Source organism: Zygotorulaspora mrakii, chromosome 1 (genome assembly GCF_013402915.1).
Source record: "Zygotorulaspora mrakii chromosome 1, complete sequence".
NCBI lineage: Eukaryota > Fungi > Ascomycota > Saccharomycetes > Saccharomycetales > Saccharomycetaceae > Zygotorulaspora > Zygotorulaspora mrakii.
Genome location: NC_050719.1, coordinates 977,767 through 1,000,346, shown reverse-complemented (window position 1 = coordinate 1,000,346; position 22,580 = coordinate 977,767). Strand labels below are relative to the sequence as shown.

Sequence of the window (22,580 nt, the reverse complement as noted above, 5' to 3'; positions counted from 1 at the left end):
TCGACAACGCCGAAGAAACCCTTCGTTCCAAATAATTGACTGTTGAGATTTAAATTGATTATTGAAATACTGATTGATGCTATGATATAAACAACACCTGCTAAAAAGACGACCTGAGAGAACCGAAGATGAAGCTTTCCCAGTGCCATTGCAAAAATTCATTTTCATAGTCTCTACGGTCGTTTTTTGATACATCTTGTTTCTATCATAATATCAATCTATATTTCAACACGTCAGGGTTTGCTGTTGAAATATACATCCGTATTTTGTTAAGCTTCCTCTGATTCATTTCTTGCACTGCGCCATTGAAAATTCTCCGTCTCTGTCTCTCTCCATTTTTCACAGTGTGTCTTACCTGAAACACGAAGTCAATCTCTATTTGAATAATTGGAGACTGTCTCTTGCGTATGATTTGATATCGAAATCTATCTCAACAATGGTGTATACGCCAGGTAACTTTATCGGTCAATATAGTATATTTACAATAAATATCCGAAAAAAGATGAATTCTGCTAAGAGAAATTACCGTTATTGTTGAAATTGAAATTTTCCGGTAGCTCATTTCCATTGAGCATGCCGGACTTTCCGAAAAACTCATCCCAAATAGATTCTGTTGTTATTTGTGATAAAATGTCCATTACCTTTTGTCCATCTTTTGCTGGAAAAGATTTTCTAGAGTGTCTGTTCTCATTGTTGGACATTGCCGTCGTCGAACCTACCCCAGAGTGTATTACTCTCTCTGGGGAAGTCATATTTGAGAAGTGACTTTTACTAGATTCCGGATCTGACATTGCTGTGTTTTTTTCTAGTTCGTCGAAAAATTCATCCAGTGGGACATCGCCAATCTGCTGCAATTCTCTTTTTGCCCTGAGTATTTCAAAAGGATCCTCCATCATTGTCGCCCGTAAACTGTCGGTTGGTGAGTTATTTGTAGACATTGCTATTACATTCCCAGTCACACTTACAGGTGCCGGTGTGTCATTGTGTGTTTGGGTATTCTTGTTATTTTCTTCCTGGTCCTTAGGATCGTCATGTTGCATGGTGAATTTTAATTTAAGAACTGCTGCCGATAGAACTTTGTAAAATATAAAACAATTCTTTGCTGCTTCACACGTACCAATCAGTTCTCTCAGAACAAATAGTAATCTTGCAGTATAATCCTCTGCCATTAGTCTACCATCAGTAACACCTCTATCCGAGTAGTAAATAACATATAAATAAGTCATACCTGCCATAAATAGATTATGGACAGTGACCCAGGTATAATTTAGTTTTTTCTTGTGGCACAAGGTGAAATATGAATCGATAGTGCCTTTTGTATTTTCGTAAACTACTTCGAAAGCTTTATCGCTCAGTGACAAGCTTTTGGGTGATAATCCATACAGCATCGTCTTGGTATTATAATAGTTCAGCTTAAAGTACTCTGTATTGAATTTACAGTTCATCTTTTTGTATGTTTTCGGAATTTCTTTGTGATACCAATTGTCTAGTGCCTGATCCATTGCTTCTCTCCAAACATGTAGATTTGCATACTTTCTAGGCACTTCACCATGATACGCATATAAAACTGTTACAATATTGGCCTGAATTCTTCTAACTTTAAACATTGCCAAAGCAATTACTTTAGAAGTTGCCATAGAAGTTTGAACTTTGGAGTAATCATTAATATTATCATTAAATGTTGTTATCAACGCGTCATCAAGAAGACTTGGGTACGATGCGCTGATGTTTTCTTCAGGAATTCCAAAAGGCCTTCCAAAATAAGAGCATATTTGTCTGTCCAAAGAATAAACACACCAGAATAGTCTCCTTCGAAGTTCTCTCGTAAATGGATCATAATTTCTATTCAGTTTCTCAGCATGGAGGCCTAGGTCAATGGTTAATCTCAGAGCAGATCCCATGGTATACCAAACCCCCGGAATATTTGGTCTCATCAAAGAATATGTTGCCAGCAACAATGTACCCGCCAATGCTTCCATTCGATCAGGAGAACCATAAAGTGAATTTGAGAACTGGACTGCTCTTCTCTTCAATGAAACCAAAAATTGAATGTCTGATTTCAGTACTTGTACAGAGTGACCAATAGTGAAAACCATATTTAGGAAAAAGTATGGAATCTTGAATTTATTAGGTAGCTTAAATTCCTTTAGCTCATCCTCGCTCAATTTTGAAAGTATAAAATACCATGGTTGCTCTTCCAATGCTTTGCTCCTTGTATTACTGGAGCGCTCTTCCATGCCGTCATCACTTTTGGGGAGTTGAAACGAAGAATTTATCTCTGTGTTATCTGACGCTAGAGAAAGGTCAGAGTTCCAAGGTCCATAAATCGGTTCATAATATTTCTTTAAAAAAACCTCTCTGTGCAAAATTGGCAGTTGCGAATTGCTGTCGACAAAATACTGTGAAATTAATAGATCTGCGGTTTCAGGTGGTGGTAACCATAAAGGTTCAAAATCTGTCGTCGATTCAGTATCAGCATACTGTTCATATTTCTCTTCCCTTTTACCTATTTCCTCGTCAGATTCCTCATTGATAAAATCTGGTCTGAAATTTACTGCGGTAAACACCAATTTGGCAAATGAAATACCTGAAGAATCTCCTAAATAAGAATTTGAGGCATTGTTTTTCATTGAGCCAATGGCTGCAACGTTCTTACTTGATTCATCTAATTCTATCGATCTCGTTATGGAGTCCGTAGAGAAGCGAGCCGCAGGTGACGAGTGTTGAACAGATTCACCTTTAGCATCTTTAAGCTCGGCCTCTTTTTCGCCATGTAATTGTGCACTTCCAGGGTTACTAACACCTCTTTGCATGGAAGTCCCTTTGTTTATCAGAAAACCGGCCAATACGTTGTCATACGGCACTTGATGCTCACCTCTCATCTTTTCCTCATACAGTTCCAGATTACAAGGCACATCTTCACTTGTTGCCGGGATATTTCCCTGTACAGTTGTCGGGTCCACACCGCAATCTTTCAGTTTGCTCATCATGGCACTCAGTCTATCTTCTAAAAACATGACATACGATCTTGGAACGTCCCTGCCAGTAGCAGGGTCTAGTGAAACACACGGTACTCCCGCCTTCGCACATTTTCGACAACTTGGGAACTCTTGATCACACTTAATCTTTTTCAATCGACAGCGTTTACAAGCTGAAATTGATTTTGTTATTCCCGCCATAGCCAAAATTGGTCTCCTTTTTCGACTGTCGCTAGCAGTACTCGTACTAGTCCCTGATTCATCTTCAGAGTGCATGTCATCATGAATTGCTTCCCTTTTCATAACGAATTCGCAACCCTCTTCAAAATCACCGCTACAGACTGGTATAATGGGGCAAAGATGCCTGGCAGGTATCTAATGGAAGATGTTTTCAGCTCTCAAAAGAATAGGAAAACAGCCGTAAACAATTCTTATTTAATAAAAAAAATCTCATACTATCTATTAACTTTTCAAAGTTCAAGTTTCGGAAATCTCCGAATTTTCATTTGATCATCAAATTGAATGCCTTGCAGATTATCAAAACCTCAATCATAAAAAACGATCCTGACAAGCTGATCAATAATAGGCAAAAGAAGCAACCAGAAAGGGTTGCGAGGGAACTTCTCTGTTGATATGAAAATCGGTGTCATTCCTTACCAAAAGGATGATATCGTTAATAACAATAGTGGTCATTCTGGAACGAGACCGCGATGGCCATCTATGCAGGACACTCACGAAGTGAATGCAGGACATGGTGACGTTTTAAAGTTTAAAAAACTGGAAGAAGTGCCACTAAATAGAAGGAATTTCATTTACATACCCTGTGCGGCCAATCCGTCGTTCACAGAACTGGGTTATTGCTGCACTGAATATGCATTCGACAAACCTGGAATGAGCCTGATGGATCGTTCTGATGGGATTTCAGTTGCAGAGCGGCGCAATGATTTGGTGAGTGTCAAGGAAAATTTAGGCTGGAGGAGTTCGCGGTGCGATGTGTGTATAAAAGAGGGAAAACACTACTGGGAAGTGGAAGTTTTGCAAGGTGGCCTTTCTGACGACTATTTGATCGACAGCGATACGACTCTACAGCGGAAGAAAGATATGACGAATGTGATGCCGCATCTCAGAATGGGTATCTCAAGAAGAGAAGCATCTCTAGAAGCGCCAGTGGGATTCAACTCTTACGGTTACGGTATTAGGGATCATTCCCTGGAAAGTATACATGGGGGAAAGATCAATCAGGTTCTCAAAGCGAGAACTTTAAAGCATGGTGATCGATTAGGGTTCTTACTGAATTTGCCGCCGTTAAAGGTGCAAATAGAACAGGCAAAGGAGTTTACCCAGCGAAGGATAGATGCTCTAAACAATGTTCAAGATGCAACGGCACAAGACCTTTCTTTTGCGACACACGAAGATCACGTACATTTGAGGAAAAAAATGAAAAAAAATGCTGCAAACAAGGAGTTTCAAAAAGCATTGCTGCACGATATCGATCATAACAACATCATTCGGGATCATATTGCGATTCGATACAAAAACCAATTGATTTTCGAAGCCACTGATTACGTTAAAACCACAAAACCGGAGTATTACTCATCAGATAAAAGAGAGCGACATGACTACTATAAGTTAGAAGGATCTTCTCTAGCCATTACGCTAAATGGAGAACCGTTGGGTAAAGCATTCGAAGGACTAAAACCATTTCTGCCTCCCTTCAGTGAATTACAGTACAAAGAGAAATTCTATCTTGACTGCTGGAAAAATGGTGCCAATTCAAGTGTGGATTCAAATTCTCCCACCACTTCAAATCAACGACAAGGAACCATTCTCAGAAATAAGTATGTCAACAATAACAAGCTTGGCTATTATCCAACGATAAGCTGCTTTAATGGAGGAACTGCTAGAATTATTACGGATAGATCAAATTTGAAATACTTTGACGAGTCAGAAAAAGCCACACTCCTAGACACACTTTATGACGAACAGATAGCAGAAGATATTGTGTGGGATATAATAGATGAAATTGAAGAAGAATCGCTGGTTCAGCTAGAAAAACCGCTTGTAAATAAGATTTAAATAATAATTATCTCATGATATGGATATGGTATTATCATCACTCTATACGCTGATTACTATATAAAGGGATGCGCAAAGGGAAAAAAGGTCGAAGGTCAACAAGTGGTTCAATTGATGGTGAAATAGCAGTCAACGAAGCACTTCCGGGTGTTCTACGGATAGTGTTATTGCATTGACTTCAATCTAGGCAAGTTTAAATCAGAAAAGTATGGGTAGAACGGATCCAAAAGGCAACTTAGTGCCAAATCACGACCGTAGTAAAAAACCAGAGCACAAGTTGGAAATACTCGTTTCAGATCCACAGAAACGTTCAGGAGACCAAAGTACAACATCTTCGTATGTCAGTTACCAAATTTCGACCAAAACTGATAATCCTGCATATCAAAAGTATCATGACGATGCTGGTGGAATTATCGTTGTTCATCGGAGATATAGTGATTTGCTACTACTGCACAATATCTTATCAAACGACCATCCTACGTGTATAATACCTCCACTACCTGACAAAAAAGTGTTCCAGTATATTGCTGGTGACAGATTCAGCCAAAGTTTTACACAAAAAAGGTGTCACAGTTTGCAGAATTTTTTGAGAAGAGTTGCGAATCATCCCATACTTGCTGTTTCAAATAGTTTAATGATGTTTTTGGTTAGTCCAGATTGGGATGCATACAGGAAAAGTTTAGCTGGACATTTACAACAAAATAATAAGGATGAAGTTACGGATGTCTTTATGAATGCATTCAAAACCGTACACAAACAAAGTGATGAATTTGTTGAAATCAAGGAGAAAAGTGACAAATTAGACCACAATGTCGCCAAAATTGATAAGATTTTCCACAGAGTTGTCAAAAAATATGATGCAATTTCAGAGGACTACTCAAAATTCGGTTCAAATATTCAGGATTTACAGGAATTATGTACCGGTGAAAATGAAATGCTTAGTCAAAATTTGAAAAATTTCAATGAAGGAATCACACAACTGTCTTTCGGTATTCGTGATTTGAGCAAGTACTTGGATTATGAATATATCGTTGATCTAAAGGATTTAGAACACTATATTGATAGCATGAACCAGTTGATCAAATTGAAGGAACAAAAACAAATCGACTACGAGGAGCTGAGTGAATATTTAACGAAATCAGTAAACGAAAAGAATAATTTGATTTCAGGCTACGGCGGCAGTAACTTTTTCACAAACAAGCTAGAAGAACTAGCTGGTATAAATCAAGAATCGGCCCGTCGTGAAAAGATCGATAAGCTGGAAACCAAAATCAATTGTTTAACTGGCGAATTGGAAAGTTCCAAGAAAATAGCTGATGCATTCGAACAGGAAACACTAAAAGAGGTTTCCCTTTTCGAAGAGCTGAAGACCAAAGAATTAAAAACTTCATTGGGAAGTTTGGCTGACCACCATATTGAGTTCTATGAAAAACTATTGGAAACCTGGGTCAAAGTGGATGAAAATCTATGAGCCTTCGCTAATAATATCAACTACTACACTATCAGTTGTTCATTGTTTTACTCTTTTATTTCTATGTTCAACGAATCTACTGCAACGCCTCTCCAATTCATTGATGATATCATCACATCCCTCATCAACAAGTGACCAATTGATCTTTTCAGCCACGTCCGTATGATTTGCATAATGATTCGTCTGCTCCTCACCAAATTCTTCGACAAATTCTGATTCTTCTAGGTACCTGCCCCAGTTCAACAAGGGAAAACTTGTCTTGTCAAGGTGCCGCTCGCTTTTGTTTCTCGGTTTAGGAGACCGTTCATTTGATCTGACGTAAAAATATCTCAGCAGCATTATTGCTTCCCGCCGCATAATTCCAGGAACGCTCCTATACGTGCCATTTAGACCAGCACTAGCGTCCTTATTGCAGTGAAGAACTGTCCCATTACCACCAAATCTTTCATTGGCGCATCCAAAGACAACTTTCCCGATTCCCAACTGTCGCAGTGCGGATGCACACATAATACACGGTTCCACTGTCACATAAACGGTAATACTTCGAGCCAACCGCAACATTTCTGCACCGGTGCCGACCGCCGACTGCAGATGATTTATTGCCATAAACTCCGCGTGCGCTATACCCGTAAGTGATCCATTGGTGTCATTCGTCCCATACGCTATTACCTCTCCCATCGGTTCGTACACGAACACGCATGCCACCGGTGTCTCTCCCTGATCCAATGCATATCGTGCCAACCGCACTGCCAGCCCCATCCAATCGCAGTGCCCTACCATCACTACTCCGACGCCACTGTCAAGCCTATCCCATCGGTTTCTACTGTTACTCGAATGCCCTCATCATCTATATCTCATTCATCGTTGAAAAACGCATTAACGATTATCGTCTTTTTATTTTTACCCGGACACAATTCTTTTCTATGCGCTGTTTGTTCCTCGAAGTTTCTGGAAGTGCCAACGTGTCATGAGAATATGACACGTCAATGGATGATTACATATAAAATAAAAGATTTATGCCTCGTTAGTTCGTCTTAGTTGTCAGGCAACTACTTATTAGTTGGTTAGGAATATTCTAAGAAAAAATTCGTAGGAATCGATCAGAATATCAAGATGGCATTTGGATCGAGTAATAGCAGCAGATGGCTGGTTCCATTGGCGGTGATCTTCTATGCATTGTTTGTGGTAGTGTTGCCATTCCAAAACTCTGGTCATGGCTCCAGAGCTCTAGCCAGAGCAGAAGAAGCTGAACAGTACGGCACTGTTATTGGTATTGACTTGGGTACTACGTACTCTTGTGTAGCAGTGATGAAGAACGGTAAAACCGAAATTTTGGCCAATGAGCAAGGTAATAGAATTACACCCTCTTATGTAGCATTTACTGATGAGGAGAGACTAATTGGTGATGCAGCAAAGAATCAGGTTGCTGCTAATCCAACAAATACGATTTTCGACATCAAGAGACTTATTGGGTTAAAATTTGATGACAGATCAGTTCAAAAAGACATGGAGCATCTGCCTTTCAAGGTTATCAACAAGAATGGTAAACCAGCAGTTGAGGTTGAGGTTAAAGGTGAAAAGAAGGTTTTCACCCCAGAAGAAGTTTCTGGTATGATTTTAGGTAAGATGAAACAAATCGCTGAGGATTATCTAGGTAAGAAGGTCACTCATGCGGTCGTTACGGTCCCAGCATATTTCAATGATGCTCAAAGACAGGCTACAAAGGATGCCGGTACCATTGCAGGCTTAAACGTTTTAAGAATTGTCAATGAGCCAACTGCTGCCGCTATTGCTTATGGTTTAGATAAGACCAAGGATGAACATCAAATTATCGTTTACGATTTAGGTGGTGGTACATTCGATGTTTCATTGTTATCCATTGAAAACGGTGTGTTTGAAGTGCAAGCAACTGCTGGTGATACACATCTTGGTGGTGAAGATTTTGATTATAAGATTGTTCGTCAATTGATCAAGACTTTTAACAAAAAGCATGGTATTGATGTTAGTAATAACAACAAAGCTTTAGCCAAGTTAAAGAGAGAAGCTGAAAAGGCAAAACGTGCATTATCTAGTCAAATGTCTACTCGTATTGAAATCGATTCATTTGTTGATGGTATTGATTTGAGTGAAACTTTAACAAGAGCTAAGTTTGAAGAATTGAATTTAAGTCTTTTCAAGAAAACTTTGAAACCTGTTGAGAAAGTCCTAGAAGATGCTGGCTTGGAAAAGACTGATATTGATGACATTGTTCTTGTTGGTGGTTCAACTAGAATTCCAAAAGTTCAACAACTATTGGAATCATTCTTTGACGGAAAGAAAGCCTCTAAGGGTATTAACCCAGACGAAGCTGTAGCTTTTGGTGCTGCTGTTCAAGCTGGTGTTCTATCAGGTGAAGAAGGCGCTGAGGATATTGTTTTATTGGATGTTAACCCATTAACTTTAGGTATTGAAACCACAGGTGGTGTTATGACATCCTTGATTAAAAGAAATACTGCAATTCCAACAAAGAAATCACAAATATTTTCCACCGCTGTAGACAATCAACAAACCGTGATGATTAAAGTATTCGAAGGTGAAAGAGCAATGGTCAAGGACAACAACTTACTAGGCAATTTCGAATTAACTAGTATTCCACCAGCACCAAGAGGTGTTCCACAAATTGAAGTCACTTTTGCCCTAGATGCAAATGGTATTTTAAAGGTGTCTGCAACGGATAAAGGTACCGGTAAATCTGAATCCATCACCATTACCAATGATAAAGGTAGATTATCACAAGATGATATCGATAGAATGATTGAAGAAGCAGAAAAATTCGCTTCGGAAGATGCATCATTTAAGAAAAAGATTGAATCAAGAAATAAATTAGAGAATTACGCTCATTCATTAAAGAATCAAGTCAATGCGGAATTAGGCGAAAAATTAGATGATGAAGATAAAGAAACCTTGTTAGATGCTGCCAGCGATGTATTGGAATGGTTAGATGACAATTTTGAAACTGCAATGAGTGAGGATTTTGATGAAAAATTCGATGAATTGTCCAAGATTGCATACCCAATTACATCAAAATTATATGAAAATGCAGGAGGTGAGGGTGCCTCTGATGACTACTTTGATGATGAAGAAGATGATGAAGATTACTTTGAACACGATGAGTTGTAATCGGTGTACCCTATCGATTAGCATGTTTATACTACTATTTCACGTTTCAAAAAAACAAGGTATTTTTGGAATAAATTTACAAAATAAATTTAATATATAAAACTATCTGTGAGCATATACATATGCATATGTATACAATTATAATTCGTTGATCAGACTGAGGGTTATCGTCATATACTCACAAACACTAATTCGTATTCGGAGTCACCTTCAGATGACAAAATCAGAACGTCTCCAGATCTGAGCTCTACGTATCTTGCTCTTGGAAGGACCACCCCATTAAGCAATGTACCATTTGAAGAATCTAAATCTATAACATATATTTTAAGTTCTCTATTTTTCTTCCTGAATTGTATAACACAGTGTTGCTTTGAACAAGTTTCTTCTGGTATTTGAACGTCGGCGATCACAACCTCTTTTGACCCGTTCTCAGAATTTTCAGGATTTATGCTTCTTCCCAGAGCACGTCCTACAATATAATTACTCTTAGAATCTAAATTGTACTCATTAACAACTTTTTCTTGTCCCCTTTTGTATACCATTAGTTGATATAACGACCGATTTCTTGCTGGCACTTTCATTTCCTTCCAGTAATCTGCTGGAGATTGAGCATCTGACGGCTCCACATGTTTTAGCTGAACGCCTTCCTTATTATGAGATTCTAGCTCCAATAATCCTGATGGTTCAAATATTGGTAATACAACTTTTAAAGGCTTACCTTCAAATCTGGACCTTTTGAATCCACTGTTTCGATCGTGATATGAAATCTTCTGTATTTTATCCATTGCTAGATACACAGTATGTTGAAGAGACCTGAAGATGCTCGAATGTGGATTCAATGCATACTAATTTGTCTATGTCATATAATGAATACTGATTGGTATTATAGTTCTCTTTTCTCACTTCAAACGTAAAAAGCAGGACTTATTTTTGAAAACTTTCAAGCTCATCGCATCTCATCTCACAACTAAAATAAAACAGTTCGTATATAAAGAAGGATTGGTACTGCAGTAGCAATTTATCTACTGTATTTCAATAAGCTGGTATTAGGTAAAGATTAGAATCACAACACTATGGCGAAAGGACATAGATCTACCACTTCTCAACGTAAGGAGTCTCGTAAGAACGAGATCCAATACATCAAAGAACTAGAGACTCGAACCCAAGAGTTCGATCTTAAGAATAATAAGACTAATTTTTTCAGAGATCTACCAATCAGTAATGCTACCCTTAAAGGGTTACAGGAGGCTTCTTTCATAAAACTAACTGAAATTCAAAAAGACTCCATCCCAGTCTCTTTGAAAGGCGATGACGTCCTTGGGGCAGCTAAAACAGGCTCAGGTAAGACGCTGGCTTTTCTGGTACCAATACTAGAAAAGCTTTATCGTGAAAGGTGGACCGAGTTTGATGGATTGGGTGCTCTGGTCATTTCACCGACACGAGAATTGGCAATGCAAATATATGAAGTGTTAACGAAGATCGGTGCACATACAACGTTTTCCGCAGGTTTAGTGATTGGTGGTAAAGATGTCAAGTTTGAACTGGAAAGAATTTCAAGGATAAATATACTTATTGGCACTCCTGGTAGAATATTACAGCATATGGACCAAGCTGTAGGGCTAAACACCAATAATTTACAAATGCTTGTATTGGACGAAGCGGACAGATGCCTTGATATGGGGTTCAAGAAAACTTTGGATGCTATTGTAGGTAATTTACCGCCCTCAAGGCAAACATTACTGTTTTCTGCAACACAGTCGCAGTCTTTGGCTGATTTAGCTAGATTATCCTTAACGAACTATAAAACTGTGGGCAATTCTGAGGCCAAAAATGGAACTAATGGTCTGGAAAACGAAATAAGCACTCCAGAAACATTGCAACAATGTTATATCGAAGTGGAACTCGCAGAAAAACTCGATACCCTGTTCAGCTTTATTAAGACCCATTTGAAAAATAAAATGATCGTTTTCCTCTCCAGCTCAAAGCAGGTTCATTTCGTTTACGAAACTTTCAGAAAACTGCAACCCGGTATTTCGTTAATGCATTTACATGGTAGACAGAAGCAAAAAGCAAGAACAGAAACCTTAGATAAGTTTAGTCGTGCACAACAAGTCTGTCTTATCGCAACTGATGTTGTTGCTAGGGGTATAGATTTCCCAGCGGTTGATTGGGTTATTCAGGTTGACTGTCCCGAAGACGTTGATACATACATTCACAGGGTTGGAAGATGTGCTCGTTATGGAAAGGAAGGAAAATCTCTAATCATGCTCACAACTCAAGAACAAGAGGGGTTTTTGAAGAGATTAAAATCAAAAAATATTGAACCTAATAAATTGACAATAAAGCAATCGAAAAAGAAATCAATTAGACAACAATTACAATCGTTACTATTTCAAGATCCTGAATTGAAATACTTGGGCCAAAAGGCTTTCATTTCCTATATAAGGTCTATTTATATTCAAAAGGACAAGGAAGTTTTTAAATTTGATGAAATTCCAACGGAAGAGTTTGCTAATTCGTTAGGATTACCAGGTGCACCCAAGATCAAGATAAAAGGTATGAAAGCCATTGAGCGTGCAAAGACATTAAAAAATTCATCTAGACAATTGTTGTCGTTATCGAAAGTTGAAGATGATGGTGAAACGTTAAAAGAGGAGCCAAAAAAAGTAAGAACGAAGTACGACAAGATGTTTGAGCGTAAGAATCAAACAATTTTGAGTGAACACTACATGACTGTTACAAAAGCTGCAGCAGACGAGAATGAAGATGAAGATTTCATGGTCATAAAACGTCATGGACATCAATTAGATGAGAAAGACCTGCCCGAACTAATAGCCCCCACTTCAAGGAGGGCGCAGAGAAAGGCCTTATCAAAGAAGGCTTCCTTATCGTCAAAGAACAATCCTTCCAAAATGGTCTTTGACGATGACGGGAATGCACACCCAATATACGAACTTGAAGATGAGGAAGACTTTGAGAAAAGGGGGAGTGCACAACGCCAGAAGAAGGAATTCTTGAGCAAGGAATCGGCTACAATGGCTGAAGTCGATACTGAAGATAAAAATCTTGCGAAACAAAAAAAGCAAGAAAAGAAGAGGAGACAATTAGAACTCATGAGGAGAGAAATGGAAGCCAGCATGGCCGAAGAACACAGTGAAGACGACAATATAGGCGAACCTGTGGCATACGTGGGTACAGGCCATTTGAGTGACGACATGGATGAAGATAACTACGAGTCAGATAACGACCCTCATCCCCGCAAAAGACAAAGAGTCGACTACAAGCACGACTCTGAATCACACACTGATACCAACGATATAATAGAGGTGGAAGAACCTCAAACGTTAGAGGATCTGGAATCATTGACATCGAGATTGATCTCAAATTGACTTTATTTTTACATAACATGCATCTAATTAAGCCTTTTCAATAGCGAAAAATTCGTATTTAATGACAGTGATAAATTTCACTTACATATCGAAGACTATGTTGAAGTAAACCTAGCAACCGTGTAACAGAGATTCTTAAGAAGCCCCCCATATTTATCTCAGCATTGAATTACACTTATGTCTTCCAAATCTGACACCCTTTTATTTCTTTCGAGGCCCTTTCTGACTAAAAAACAGATTTTAAAGGCTCAAAGTAATAATATTCAGGATCATCGTGCATATAACCAAAAGAAGCTAGCAATTATCAAGTTCTTAAGTGATATATGCGTTCAATTGAGATTCCCGAGAAAAACACTAGAGGCAGCACTGTATTTCTACCAGAGGTTTTACCTTTTCAATAAATTTGAAACGGAATTATGCTATACAATTGCTACAAGTGCGATACTATTAAGTTGCAAACAAGTAGAGACGATAAAGAAATCTAACGAGATATGTAGTATCTCGTTAAGACTACGGAGCGTTGCAAAAGTAACTCCTGAGATCCTAGATAACTTCAAGAAAAGGGTCTGTCAACATGAGCTGCGACTTTTAGAGGCAATATCCTTCGATTACAGAATTAATAATTACGTTCATATTGATGAGTACGTGATAAAATTAGGTAAAGAGCTAGCATTCAGCCAAGAGACCTGTTACCTCGCATGGATTATCGCATATGATGTTCTAAAAACTGAGATCATCCTGGTAGTACCGCAGCATACAATATCTTTGGCTGTTTTAAAAATTGCGCACGAACTGCCCAATGCAAAATCTACTTGGCCAACAATCAGGTATACCACCTTTGAGTCGGATGAAAAATCTTTCAGCGAAGCTTACTTTGATTTGCTGAATTTTTACATCAACTCCTTCGATTTATGCGATCTAAAGGATAATATGCCAAGTGGCCTTCAATCCATTAGTATTGACACATTTATTGAACTTAAAAAAAGAGCAGGCCGGGAATATGGCCTTAAAAATCCTACAGATAAAGAAGTTGATACTGATCTATATTTAAGTACCCAGTATGACACTTCAAATGTACGAGAGAGACGGTACGTTCTTTCGGCCAAATCGATAAACAGTGAAGTTGCATCAATGAATCAAAAGCCCTAATTGTTTCATTGCCCATCATTTAATAAACATAGGTATCTATTCTTTCTCAATGGATCAGCATTAATTAATTGTTCCAGGCACTTTTTTTTCTCAATACATGTCTCAATACCGATATTTTTGAGTACATCATCCAATACAATCAGTATCTTCAAGCACCAGTTATTCTCTTTACCTGAAAATTCGAGGTCGTCCTGGTTAATCATTACGACATTGCTGTGTAGTTCTTGCAATAATCTAGCATATTCTGAAGGTTCCAAAGTTTCGCGTACGACTTTATTTTTTATAAACCATTTAATGTAGAACCAAACGGATTGATCTTCTGCATCGGTGAACATGGCATTCGTAATATATGCAAACTCGTCATGAATCATTTTCGCATTACTCTCATTTTCATTCTCACCGAAGATTTTGGAAAGGAGCACCGTTCTTTGATGCCATGCCGAGAAATTGGATATATTATTATTTATATTCTCTGTAGTATATGCCAATTCTTCGAATAACTTCTTTTCACCAGTTAGCTGCTCTATCTTTCTCACAATGATTCTTCTGTAAAGCCAACCATGAAAATTTCTCGCATCTATTTTCAGAAGCTTGCTGACCATGACTAGTTCTTCCTTCCATATATTGACAGATGAATCCAAGTGGTTTTCAAGAACCCAAATCCTGTGATTCCAGATCCAGTACACTTTTGGGAACTGTCTCAGTTGTGCCAAAGTAAAGAGAAGTTCACTACTCCAGAACAGCAGATCCAATTCATTTTTAAGTTGCATTATGATATCCCTCCGGAAGTTCCATGCAACGTTGTATTCTGGATTATCTTGCAGTACTCGAGTTGTCTCTTTCAATGAATCTAGAGTGAATATCTTGGCATCCTTCAGGTCCAATACTCTCCCAACCAGCGTACGATAGTCTGCAATCTTTTTCTTATCCTGAATTCTTTTCTGCTTTAGAAGTTCTTGCGTCCACTGCTTTCTTTTGACACCATGCTACATGATCGGTTCATAAATATGTAAGTTAGTAAAACCTGATGTTATATCAACTGCTTAAGTCTATGGAGTACGAACCATCGTTAATCGTTGCTTTGCAACGATTTTGGCTTGTTTTGAGTTCTTGAAGCAAATCAAGCCTTTAAAGGTTGATGTACAGATGCCGAACCCTGTGTTCTTGAAATTAGGATTACCGATCAGATTCAACGCTTGGAAACAGTAGAAAACGAGCAAACACAATGTCTCAGTCCATATCGTTGCGAGGATCGACACGAACAGTCACAGAGTTCTTTGAATGCAGTATCAATTCCATATTGTACCAGCGAGGTGTGTATTCACAAGATGATTTTACTACTGTGAAGAAGTATGGTTTAACATTACTCAAGACACAAGATGATGACCTAAAGGCATACATAAGGGTAATACTGCTGCAGGTTCACAAATGGCTCATAGGTCAGAAATGCAATAAACTGGTTTTATGCATTGTTGATAAAGACGAATGTGAAGTTATTGAAAAATGGGCGTTTGATGTGGTTCATCTTAAGAATGAGAAGTTTATAGAAGAAGATCACGAACCTTTGGATCCCAGTGAGACTCAAAATCAGATAAGGGCACTGATAAGACAGATTACAGCCAGTGTAACATTTTTGCCTGAATTAACAAACGAAGGTAACTACACTTTTAATGTGCTGGCTTACACTGATGCTAACGCAAAGGTGCCATTAGAGTGGAGTGATTCCGACAGCAAAGAAGTTACTAATGCAGAGACCGTTAAGTTCAAGACGTTTGCTACAAATGATCATAAAGTTTCTGCCCAAGTGAGTTACAAACATTAAGTTCCCAATGTATATAGGCTTTTATACACCTCTATTAAAGAATCTCGTGCCTGCTACCAAATTCTTCACATTGAGTACTGGCGACACTGGTGACCTAGATTGCTGCTGCTGCTGCTGCTGATGGGGATCTACTTGATTTCGGGATGCATTTACTCGGGACGCCGAGATTTTGAGCTCATTCCTAATGAATTTAGACCATGCAGGTTCGCTTACTCGAGCCATATTATATTCAAATTGTTGCAGCAATCTCGGGTTCCATTTGAAAATCAATACGTTTTTTTTTGAGATTTCGTCAGTAGAATCATCTGAATCTAGATTAAAAGGAGTCCAATATTGCTTCCATAAAGCCAAATCCCACTCTAAACCTTTCAGTGTTAACATGAAAGCCCAAACTGAAGTATTGCTGTTTGAAATCGTGAGTTCTTTATAAGTTTCATAATAATCGTCAACTGAATCCAATGGGGCCAACAACAACTTGAGAAACTTGAGCAATAACTCTAAATTAGCATCTATATGTTTTTGAACCCGCTTATAAGCAGGTCCTTCACTATTTTGATTACTGCTGGAAACACCTTGTAAAATAGAATTCAAGATGTTTTTGAGAAGTTCCAAGTCTAGTAAAAATTGCTCAGCAATGTTGGTCACAGTACTTGGGCTAAATTTTCTGGGAGCATTTAAATTTGCGAACGGTGGCTGCCTTTGCAATAGGAGTATAATATACTTGCTGTAATCATGCGTAACCAGGTCAATAATTTTATCTAAAAAGTTCCATGTGTAAACTTCTCTATTGAATTTAGTTAAAATGAGTTCCAATGTCGAACTTTCATCCGTGACATACTGTCCTGTTGCGAACGAAAGGATATTTTTCATGCTGACCATATATCTACTCGAGTCCTCAACAGCAACGTTTGACCAATCTGTATTGTTGAATTCTTTCCAAACAAACGATAGGTCCAATTGAATTATTCTGTTCAAGAGAATGCTAATACCAGCCGCTAAGACTTCATCATAATCACTTTTAACTTCATCAAAAATTTGTGAGATTTTCCCAGTTTCCGCACTAAATTCAGTTAGTTTTACCACTAGTTGTTCAACAGTTGTCGAACAGTAATCTGAGGTATTAACAAGTGATACCGTATACTTGATCGTTTCCTCTTTATTTTGGATCTCAACTGATGGCGGTAGAAGCAATGGTTTCAAAATTTTGTCAAGATATGCTTTCAACCATTTGGCAAAAAAATTTGCCAACAATATAGGAACTCGCTCATCTGCATTATTCTCAATTAATTCAAAAGTTTGACTCAATACTGATCTATAGGTTCTGAAAAGATCTGCACTTGATGAAATGATCCATGAGTCAGACATCGTGAAATCCAAAGTATTGGAGCCCATATACGTTAATAATTTGTCCTTCATCATTTTATCCTGATGGGCAATCCAAAGTGAAAGGTAAGGCTTAAAACAAGAAGACAACTTTGAACCTTTCAACTTATTTGAAAACCGAACATCAATGTATTTCTCAAAATCTAGCGTAGTTTGTAAAGACCCCATGAACAAGTCGATAGAAGAACCCTTGCCATTGAATTCTCTATCGAGAAGTATGCTGAGATCCCTTTGTGTCATCTCATAGAATCGGTTGGTCAATTTTAGTTGCATGCCCCACTCTTGAGGAAAATATCTGCTAAAATTGGAGTTAAAATTGTTCAAAATTTTCTTGAAGAATATATATCTCCTCGACAGGTTCTCCAATGATCCAGCCTCATCATCTAACTTAAAAATCTCATTTATCTCATACAGCAATTTATCAATACACCAATCAATGATTTGAGACTTGTCACTAGGATCACACTCCAAAAGAACACAAGCTCCCTCTCTCAGCTGTGACTCGAGCTGGCCCGCATCTGCCGCCTTCCCTATAATCACCTTGTGGTAAGTTTGTTTTATGCGCTCAAACGTGTCTTTGCGTAATCTTGCTATTGACATGAGCAACCGATTAATCTCATCTACAGATTTATATGGTCTGAAAGTATTCTCTGCTAACGAACACATTATCTCGTACGAAGAAGTAGATTCTTTGAATTTATCCTTTGCAAGCAGGCTCTTACAACGTGTATAGCTATCCGTAAGGATCTTTAAATTCTGAAAAACTGTCATACACAATGTTAGGTTTCTTTTGGCATTATCTAAATGAGATATGCCTTGCGTCAAATGCGAAATTGTTGACTGTGTAGTTGATGCAAATGTTCTTGTTGCCTCGATGTCTTGGAAAATTTTGTCAAATTCAAATGTCTTGCTGCTCAACTCTTCATTTGCTGCAGCTTCTTGTTTTCTATCGCTTGCGATTTCTTCTTCCAAAAGGAGCTTATATCCCCTTGTAGCATTTATCAGCTTGTCTATATCTTCAATAGACCCTTTAGCTGACAAAATAGTTGTGATATCTAGAGTTGGATCATATTCTAGACCGCTGGAAATCATGGTATTTACACCCAATACTCCAAAAAATTGCTCTAAACTACAGCAGACCCCAAATAAACCTTCAAAAGACCCCCAATTGTCTCAGCTGGTACAGTTTATTCACTTTTACATCAATTGTGAAATTAGTATCTTTTTGATATATTCTGATGATGGTACAGAAAAGGAAAAAAAAAGTGCTCTAGGGGAGGTTCGAACTCTCGACCTTCAGATTATGAGACTGACGCTCTGCCGACTGAGCTACTAGAGCTACCAATTTTATGTGTAGACTAAGTTTAAGAACCCCATCTATTAGGAACTATGAGACATGTGGCACTAAATTCTGAGAGCACGTATGCCATATTATATTTTATTTCAAATATCATAAATATTATAAATAAATATTACAATGAGAGATATTATTTGGAACGAAGGGCTTCTTCGGCGTTGTCGATAGTAACTTGGTTTGACATTGATGATAACACTATGATATTCAATTATAGAGATTTATAAGTCCTTGATTTTCTATATCATGAATTGAGATAAAACTAATTGAACTTGGATTAATATCTTGAAAATACGTTAGTATTTATACCTAACATTTTGCACGTATTGAACCATTAGAGAGGACGACGAGTGAAGAATTTTCATCGTCATCACACCATTTCTAGCCCCATAGAATCCACAGTACAACTGCTATTTCGTGTTCATTCCATAGACTTCTTCGTAGTCAGATTCGTGAATCGTAAACGTCTTGCAATAGATTATCAGCCGATTTTTTCCCAGGGTCGATTGATATTCAGTTAGGACTTCATCTGACTTCATTTCTTTTGTCGTATCGCTACGAACTGTCTTGTTTCTGATTCTTCTAAGTGATATCTGTGATATTTCTTACTTCTCCCACAATATCGATCTATATTTCAACACATTTATTCATTAATATGATACTTTATTAATATATAATTATTAGTATAGGATACAGTTCTTTGTGTTGGATTTTCCACAGCAGTTCCAGCAGATGTCGAATAGATATCAGTATCGGAGGATAAGCAAAAGGTACTCTGAGACGGATTGAGATGACACAGAAACGAAAGCGGATCAAGCCCAAGTGGAATAGTAAATGGTTTTAGAGAGGCGTTGACTGATAATCCATCGCGAGGAGCTTACAATTCAAGGGTCTGACTACAAACGAAAGAACAGCATCGACTAAGAACTAACAGCTGTTCTGTAGCATCTATGGGATTGCAACAGACGTGTGATGACAGCAAGAATAGCGAGCTAATCGGAATAAGGTGAATATATAGCAGTGGCGTTTTGCTGGTGTCATCTGATTCTTCTAAGATAGACAGCCGGTGTGTGTGTCACACAATCCGTAATCAGCCGACCCTTCCTCATCTCCCAATAACTTGCTAGGGCCTGAGGGGGAGCTACCTTAAACCGATCCCTATGACATTTGCAAACGGACCAACTGCTAATATTTTTCGTTCATAAATTACTCAGTTTCTTTCTCAATAGTAATCGTGAAATAGCAGAAGAAGTAGTTAACGTTCTGATTAACATAGCCATATGTAAGAACCGTAAACCTGCACCAGTATAGAATACTGATCCATGAACACGATCACTGATAGTAAAAGCTGTAAAGATATTGTGATTGCAACTACGGTCGAATTGTTCGAGAAGGGAAAAAGCCCTGCTGGAACTGATTATCATTACGACTAATTGCCTCACGTCGAATTGGTTCCTATTTCAACTATCCGATAGCCTCCATTTTCAATGTGCTTTAAGTAGACGCTGGCAGCTTGCTGCATGCCAGCACATAGCCGAAAGATCGGAATGTTGCTTTAGTCGATATGATTCCTTTGATCTCTTGTCGGCCCCTAAATTGGCACTTTTCTCTCGAATAGCCTTAGCGTCTTTCATGGAAGGCCTATTTCTTCTGTTTAGTCAAACATACATTACTATAGCAACAAATTATCCTGATTGCCTTGTGATGATCTTTGATGGTTCCTGATCGCTCGTGATGACTGTTTATGACTACTGATGGTTTTTGATATTTTTGATAGTTTTCGATGGTACCAATAAAATTTTCTTTAAAGGTGGCAAAATCAGAAAAATAAGCTAGCGGAAAAGTTCTGAAGAGGACATACTTGAAGAGGAATAAAGACCAGATAGACTGAACAGAACGAGGGAATTGTAGTCATTTGAGACTATAAGTTTTGCGATATGTCATTGAAATTACCTCAGAATCCCAACAGTGGTTTGTTTAAACAAGGTTACAAGAGTTACTCGAATGCCGATGGTCAGATCAATAAGTCAATCAATGCCGTTCGTGAGATTCACCAGATGTGTTTAACTTCAATGGGACCATGTGGTAGAAACAAAATCATTGTGAACCATTTGGGCAAAATCTTCATCACAAACGATGCGGCCACCATGCTAAGAGAATTAGAGATTGTGCATCCGGCTGTGAAAGTTTTGGTTATGGCAACTGAACAGCAGAAAATTGATATGGGTGACAACACCAACCTTGTGATGGTTCTGGCTGGGGAACTACTTATCTTAAGTGAGAAATTGATAGCTCTGGGTTTATCAGCAGTTGAGATCATTCAAGGTTTCAATATGGCAAAGAACTTCACCCTGGAAGAGCTGGACAAAATAGTTGTCGATCAAATCACGGACAAGACCTCAACTGAAGAGTTGATCAAAGTCATCAAACCCGTGATAGCCTCGAAGAAATATGGATCTGAGGACCTTTTGAGTCGATTGGTAGGTGAGGCTGTGTCACATGTTTTACCCAGAAGTAATAATACTTCGGTACCATTCTTCAATGTTGATTCTATTAGAGTGGTCAAGATCATGGGTGGCTCGTTATCAAACTCCACTGTTATCAAAGGTATGGTATTCAACCGTGAGCCAGAAGGTCATATAAAATCTCTACCAGAGGGCGGTAAGTATAAAGTTGCAGTTTTCACATGTCCAATTGATATTGCGACAACTGAAACAAAGGGAACTGTACTATTGCGTAATGCCGAAGAAATGCTCGACTTTTCGAAAGGTGAAGAAGAGCAAATCGATAAGATGATCAAAGAAATTGCCAATATGGGCATTAAATGTGTCATTGCGGGTGCGGGCATTGGAGAGTTGGCATTATACTATTTAAGCAGATATGATATTCTGGTTTTGAAGGTTCCAAGTAAGTTTGAATTGAGAAGAATCTGCAGAGTATGTGGTGCCACTCCGTTACCAAGACTTGGTGCTCCAACTCCTGAGGAGATTGGTATAGTAGAGACTATTAAGACTATGGAAATCGGTGGCGACAGAGTCACGATTTTCAAACAGGAATCTGATGAAGTAACTCGTACTTCAACCATTATTCTAAGAGGTGCTACTCAAAATAATTTGGATGATATTGAAAGAGCCATCGACGATGGTGTCGCGGCTATTAAAGGTTTATTGAAACCAAATGGTGGAAACTTGTTACCGGGGGCAGGTGCAACTGAAATCGAACTTGTTTCTAGAATTACCAAGTATGGTGAAAGAACACCAGGCCTACTTCAGCTAGCTATAAAGCAGTTTGCTCTAGCATTTGAAGTCGTTCCACGTACTCTAGCAGAGACTGCTGGTCTTGATGTTAATGAAGTTTTACCTAATCTATATGCCGCTCACACAATCCTCCCATCCAGCGTAGAGGCCGAAGAACAGCAAAACAACGACTATTTATACAAAGGCATTGACATCCAAGATGAAAGTCCAGAAGGCGTCATTGATGTAAAAGAGGAAGGTATTTACGACATGCTCGCACCAAAAAAATTTGCTATAAACGTTGCTACGGAAGCTGCAACAACGATACTGTCGATCGATCAAATAATTATGGCTAAGAGAGCTGGTGGCCCAGCTCCACCTCCACAAGGTCCAAGACCAGGCAATTGGGATCAAGCAGACTGATAAACTACCTTTGTGATTCGGCTATAATATGTAAAGTATAACTTTGTATATCCGTTTTCAGTGATATACCTTCATTCAAAATCTTTGTATAGTGAAAAAAAAATCGATGAGATGAGATGAGATGAGATGAGATAATTTAC

At 38.4% G+C, this 22,580-nt stretch overlaps 12 protein-coding genes and 1 non-coding gene across 13 annotated transcripts; 7 read left to right on the top strand and 6 right to left on the bottom strand.

Annotated features, from left to right (window-relative positions):
- Positions 1-512: 512 nt before the first annotated feature.
- PPR1 (Ppr1p) lies at positions 513-3,281 on the bottom strand (the record flags this gene model as incomplete). The annotated part of the gene is made up of 1 exon (XM_037286398.1): positions 513-3,281. One exon carries the CDS (start codon positions 3,279-3,281, stop codon positions 513-515), a length of 2,769 nt encoding a protein of 922 aa, XP_037142293.1.
- A 330-nt stretch (positions 3,282-3,611) lies between these two features.
- On the top strand, positions 3,612-5,054 carry BRE2 (Bre2p; the record flags this gene model as incomplete). The annotated part of the gene is made up of 1 exon (XM_037286397.1): positions 3,612-5,054. One exon carries the CDS (start codon positions 3,612-3,614, stop codon positions 5,052-5,054), a length of 1,443 nt encoding a protein of 480 aa, XP_037142292.1.
- Positions 5,055-5,262: 208 nt separating this feature from the next.
- Positions 5,263-6,525, top strand: SNX4 (Snx4p; the record flags this gene model as incomplete). Its single annotated transcript, XM_037286396.1, has 1 exon — positions 5,263-6,525. One exon carries the CDS (start codon positions 5,263-5,265, stop codon positions 6,523-6,525), a length of 1,263 nt encoding a protein of 420 aa, XP_037142291.1.
- Positions 6,526-6,564: 39 nt separating this feature from the next.
- On the bottom strand, positions 6,565-7,305 carry TAD2 (tRNA(adenine34) deaminase; the record flags this gene model as incomplete). The annotated part of the gene is made up of 1 exon (XM_037286395.1): positions 6,565-7,305. One exon carries the CDS (start codon positions 7,303-7,305, stop codon positions 6,565-6,567), a length of 741 nt encoding a protein of 246 aa, XP_037142290.1.
- A 333-nt stretch (positions 7,306-7,638) lies between these two features.
- On the top strand, positions 7,639-9,684 carry KAR2 (Hsp70 family ATPase KAR2; the record flags this gene model as incomplete). Its single annotated transcript, XM_037286394.1, has 1 exon — positions 7,639-9,684. One exon carries the CDS (start codon positions 7,639-7,641, stop codon positions 9,682-9,684), a length of 2,046 nt encoding a protein of 681 aa, XP_037142289.1.
- A 170-nt stretch (positions 9,685-9,854) lies between these two features.
- On the bottom strand, positions 9,855-10,469 carry PML1 (Pml1p; the record flags this gene model as incomplete). The annotated part of the gene is made up of 1 exon (XM_037286393.1): positions 9,855-10,469. The coding sequence occupies one exon, from the start codon at positions 10,467-10,469 to the stop codon at positions 9,855-9,857; it is 615 nt and encodes a 204-aa protein (XP_037142288.1).
- Positions 10,470-10,757: 288 nt separating this feature from the next.
- On the top strand, positions 10,758-13,073 carry HCA4 (RNA-dependent ATPase HCA4; the record flags this gene model as incomplete). Its single annotated transcript, XM_037286392.1, has 1 exon — positions 10,758-13,073. The coding sequence occupies one exon, from the start codon at positions 10,758-10,760 to the stop codon at positions 13,071-13,073; it is 2,316 nt and encodes a 771-aa protein (XP_037142287.1).
- Positions 13,074-13,250: 177 nt separating this feature from the next.
- On the top strand, positions 13,251-14,222 carry CTK2 (Ctk2p; the record flags this gene model as incomplete). The annotated part of the gene is made up of 1 exon (XM_037286391.1): positions 13,251-14,222. One exon carries the CDS (start codon positions 13,251-13,253, stop codon positions 14,220-14,222), a length of 972 nt encoding a protein of 323 aa, XP_037142286.1.
- Positions 14,223-14,227: 5 nt separating this feature from the next.
- BET4 (Rab geranylgeranyltransferase BET4) lies at positions 14,228-14,992 on the bottom strand (the record flags this gene model as incomplete). Its single annotated transcript, XM_037286390.1, has 1 exon — positions 14,228-14,992. One exon carries the CDS (start codon positions 14,990-14,992, stop codon positions 14,228-14,230), a length of 765 nt encoding a protein of 254 aa, XP_037142285.1.
- Positions 14,993-15,447: 455 nt separating this feature from the next.
- On the top strand, positions 15,448-16,044 carry MAD2 (spindle checkpoint protein MAD2; the record flags this gene model as incomplete). The annotated part of the gene is made up of 1 exon (XM_037286389.1): positions 15,448-16,044. One exon carries the CDS (start codon positions 15,448-15,450, stop codon positions 16,042-16,044), a length of 597 nt encoding a protein of 198 aa, XP_037142284.1.
- A 21-nt stretch (positions 16,045-16,065) lies between these two features.
- On the bottom strand, positions 16,066-18,519 carry VPS53 (Vps53p; the record flags this gene model as incomplete). The annotated part of the gene is made up of 1 exon (XM_037286388.1): positions 16,066-18,519. The coding sequence occupies one exon, from the start codon at positions 18,517-18,519 to the stop codon at positions 16,066-16,068; it is 2,454 nt and encodes an 817-aa protein (XP_037142283.1).
- Positions 18,520-18,693: 174 nt separating this feature from the next.
- HG535_0Atrna2M lies at positions 18,694-18,766 on the bottom strand. The gene has a single exon. It is a non-coding gene; the product is annotated as a tRNA-Met (tRNA).
- Positions 18,767-20,718: 1,952 nt separating this feature from the next.
- CCT8 (chaperonin-containing T-complex subunit CCT8) lies at positions 20,719-22,440 on the top strand (the record flags this gene model as incomplete). Its single annotated transcript, XM_037286387.1, has 1 exon — positions 20,719-22,440. One exon carries the CDS (start codon positions 20,719-20,721, stop codon positions 22,438-22,440), a length of 1,722 nt encoding a protein of 573 aa, XP_037142282.1.
- Between the last annotated feature and the right edge of the window lie 140 nt (positions 22,441-22,580).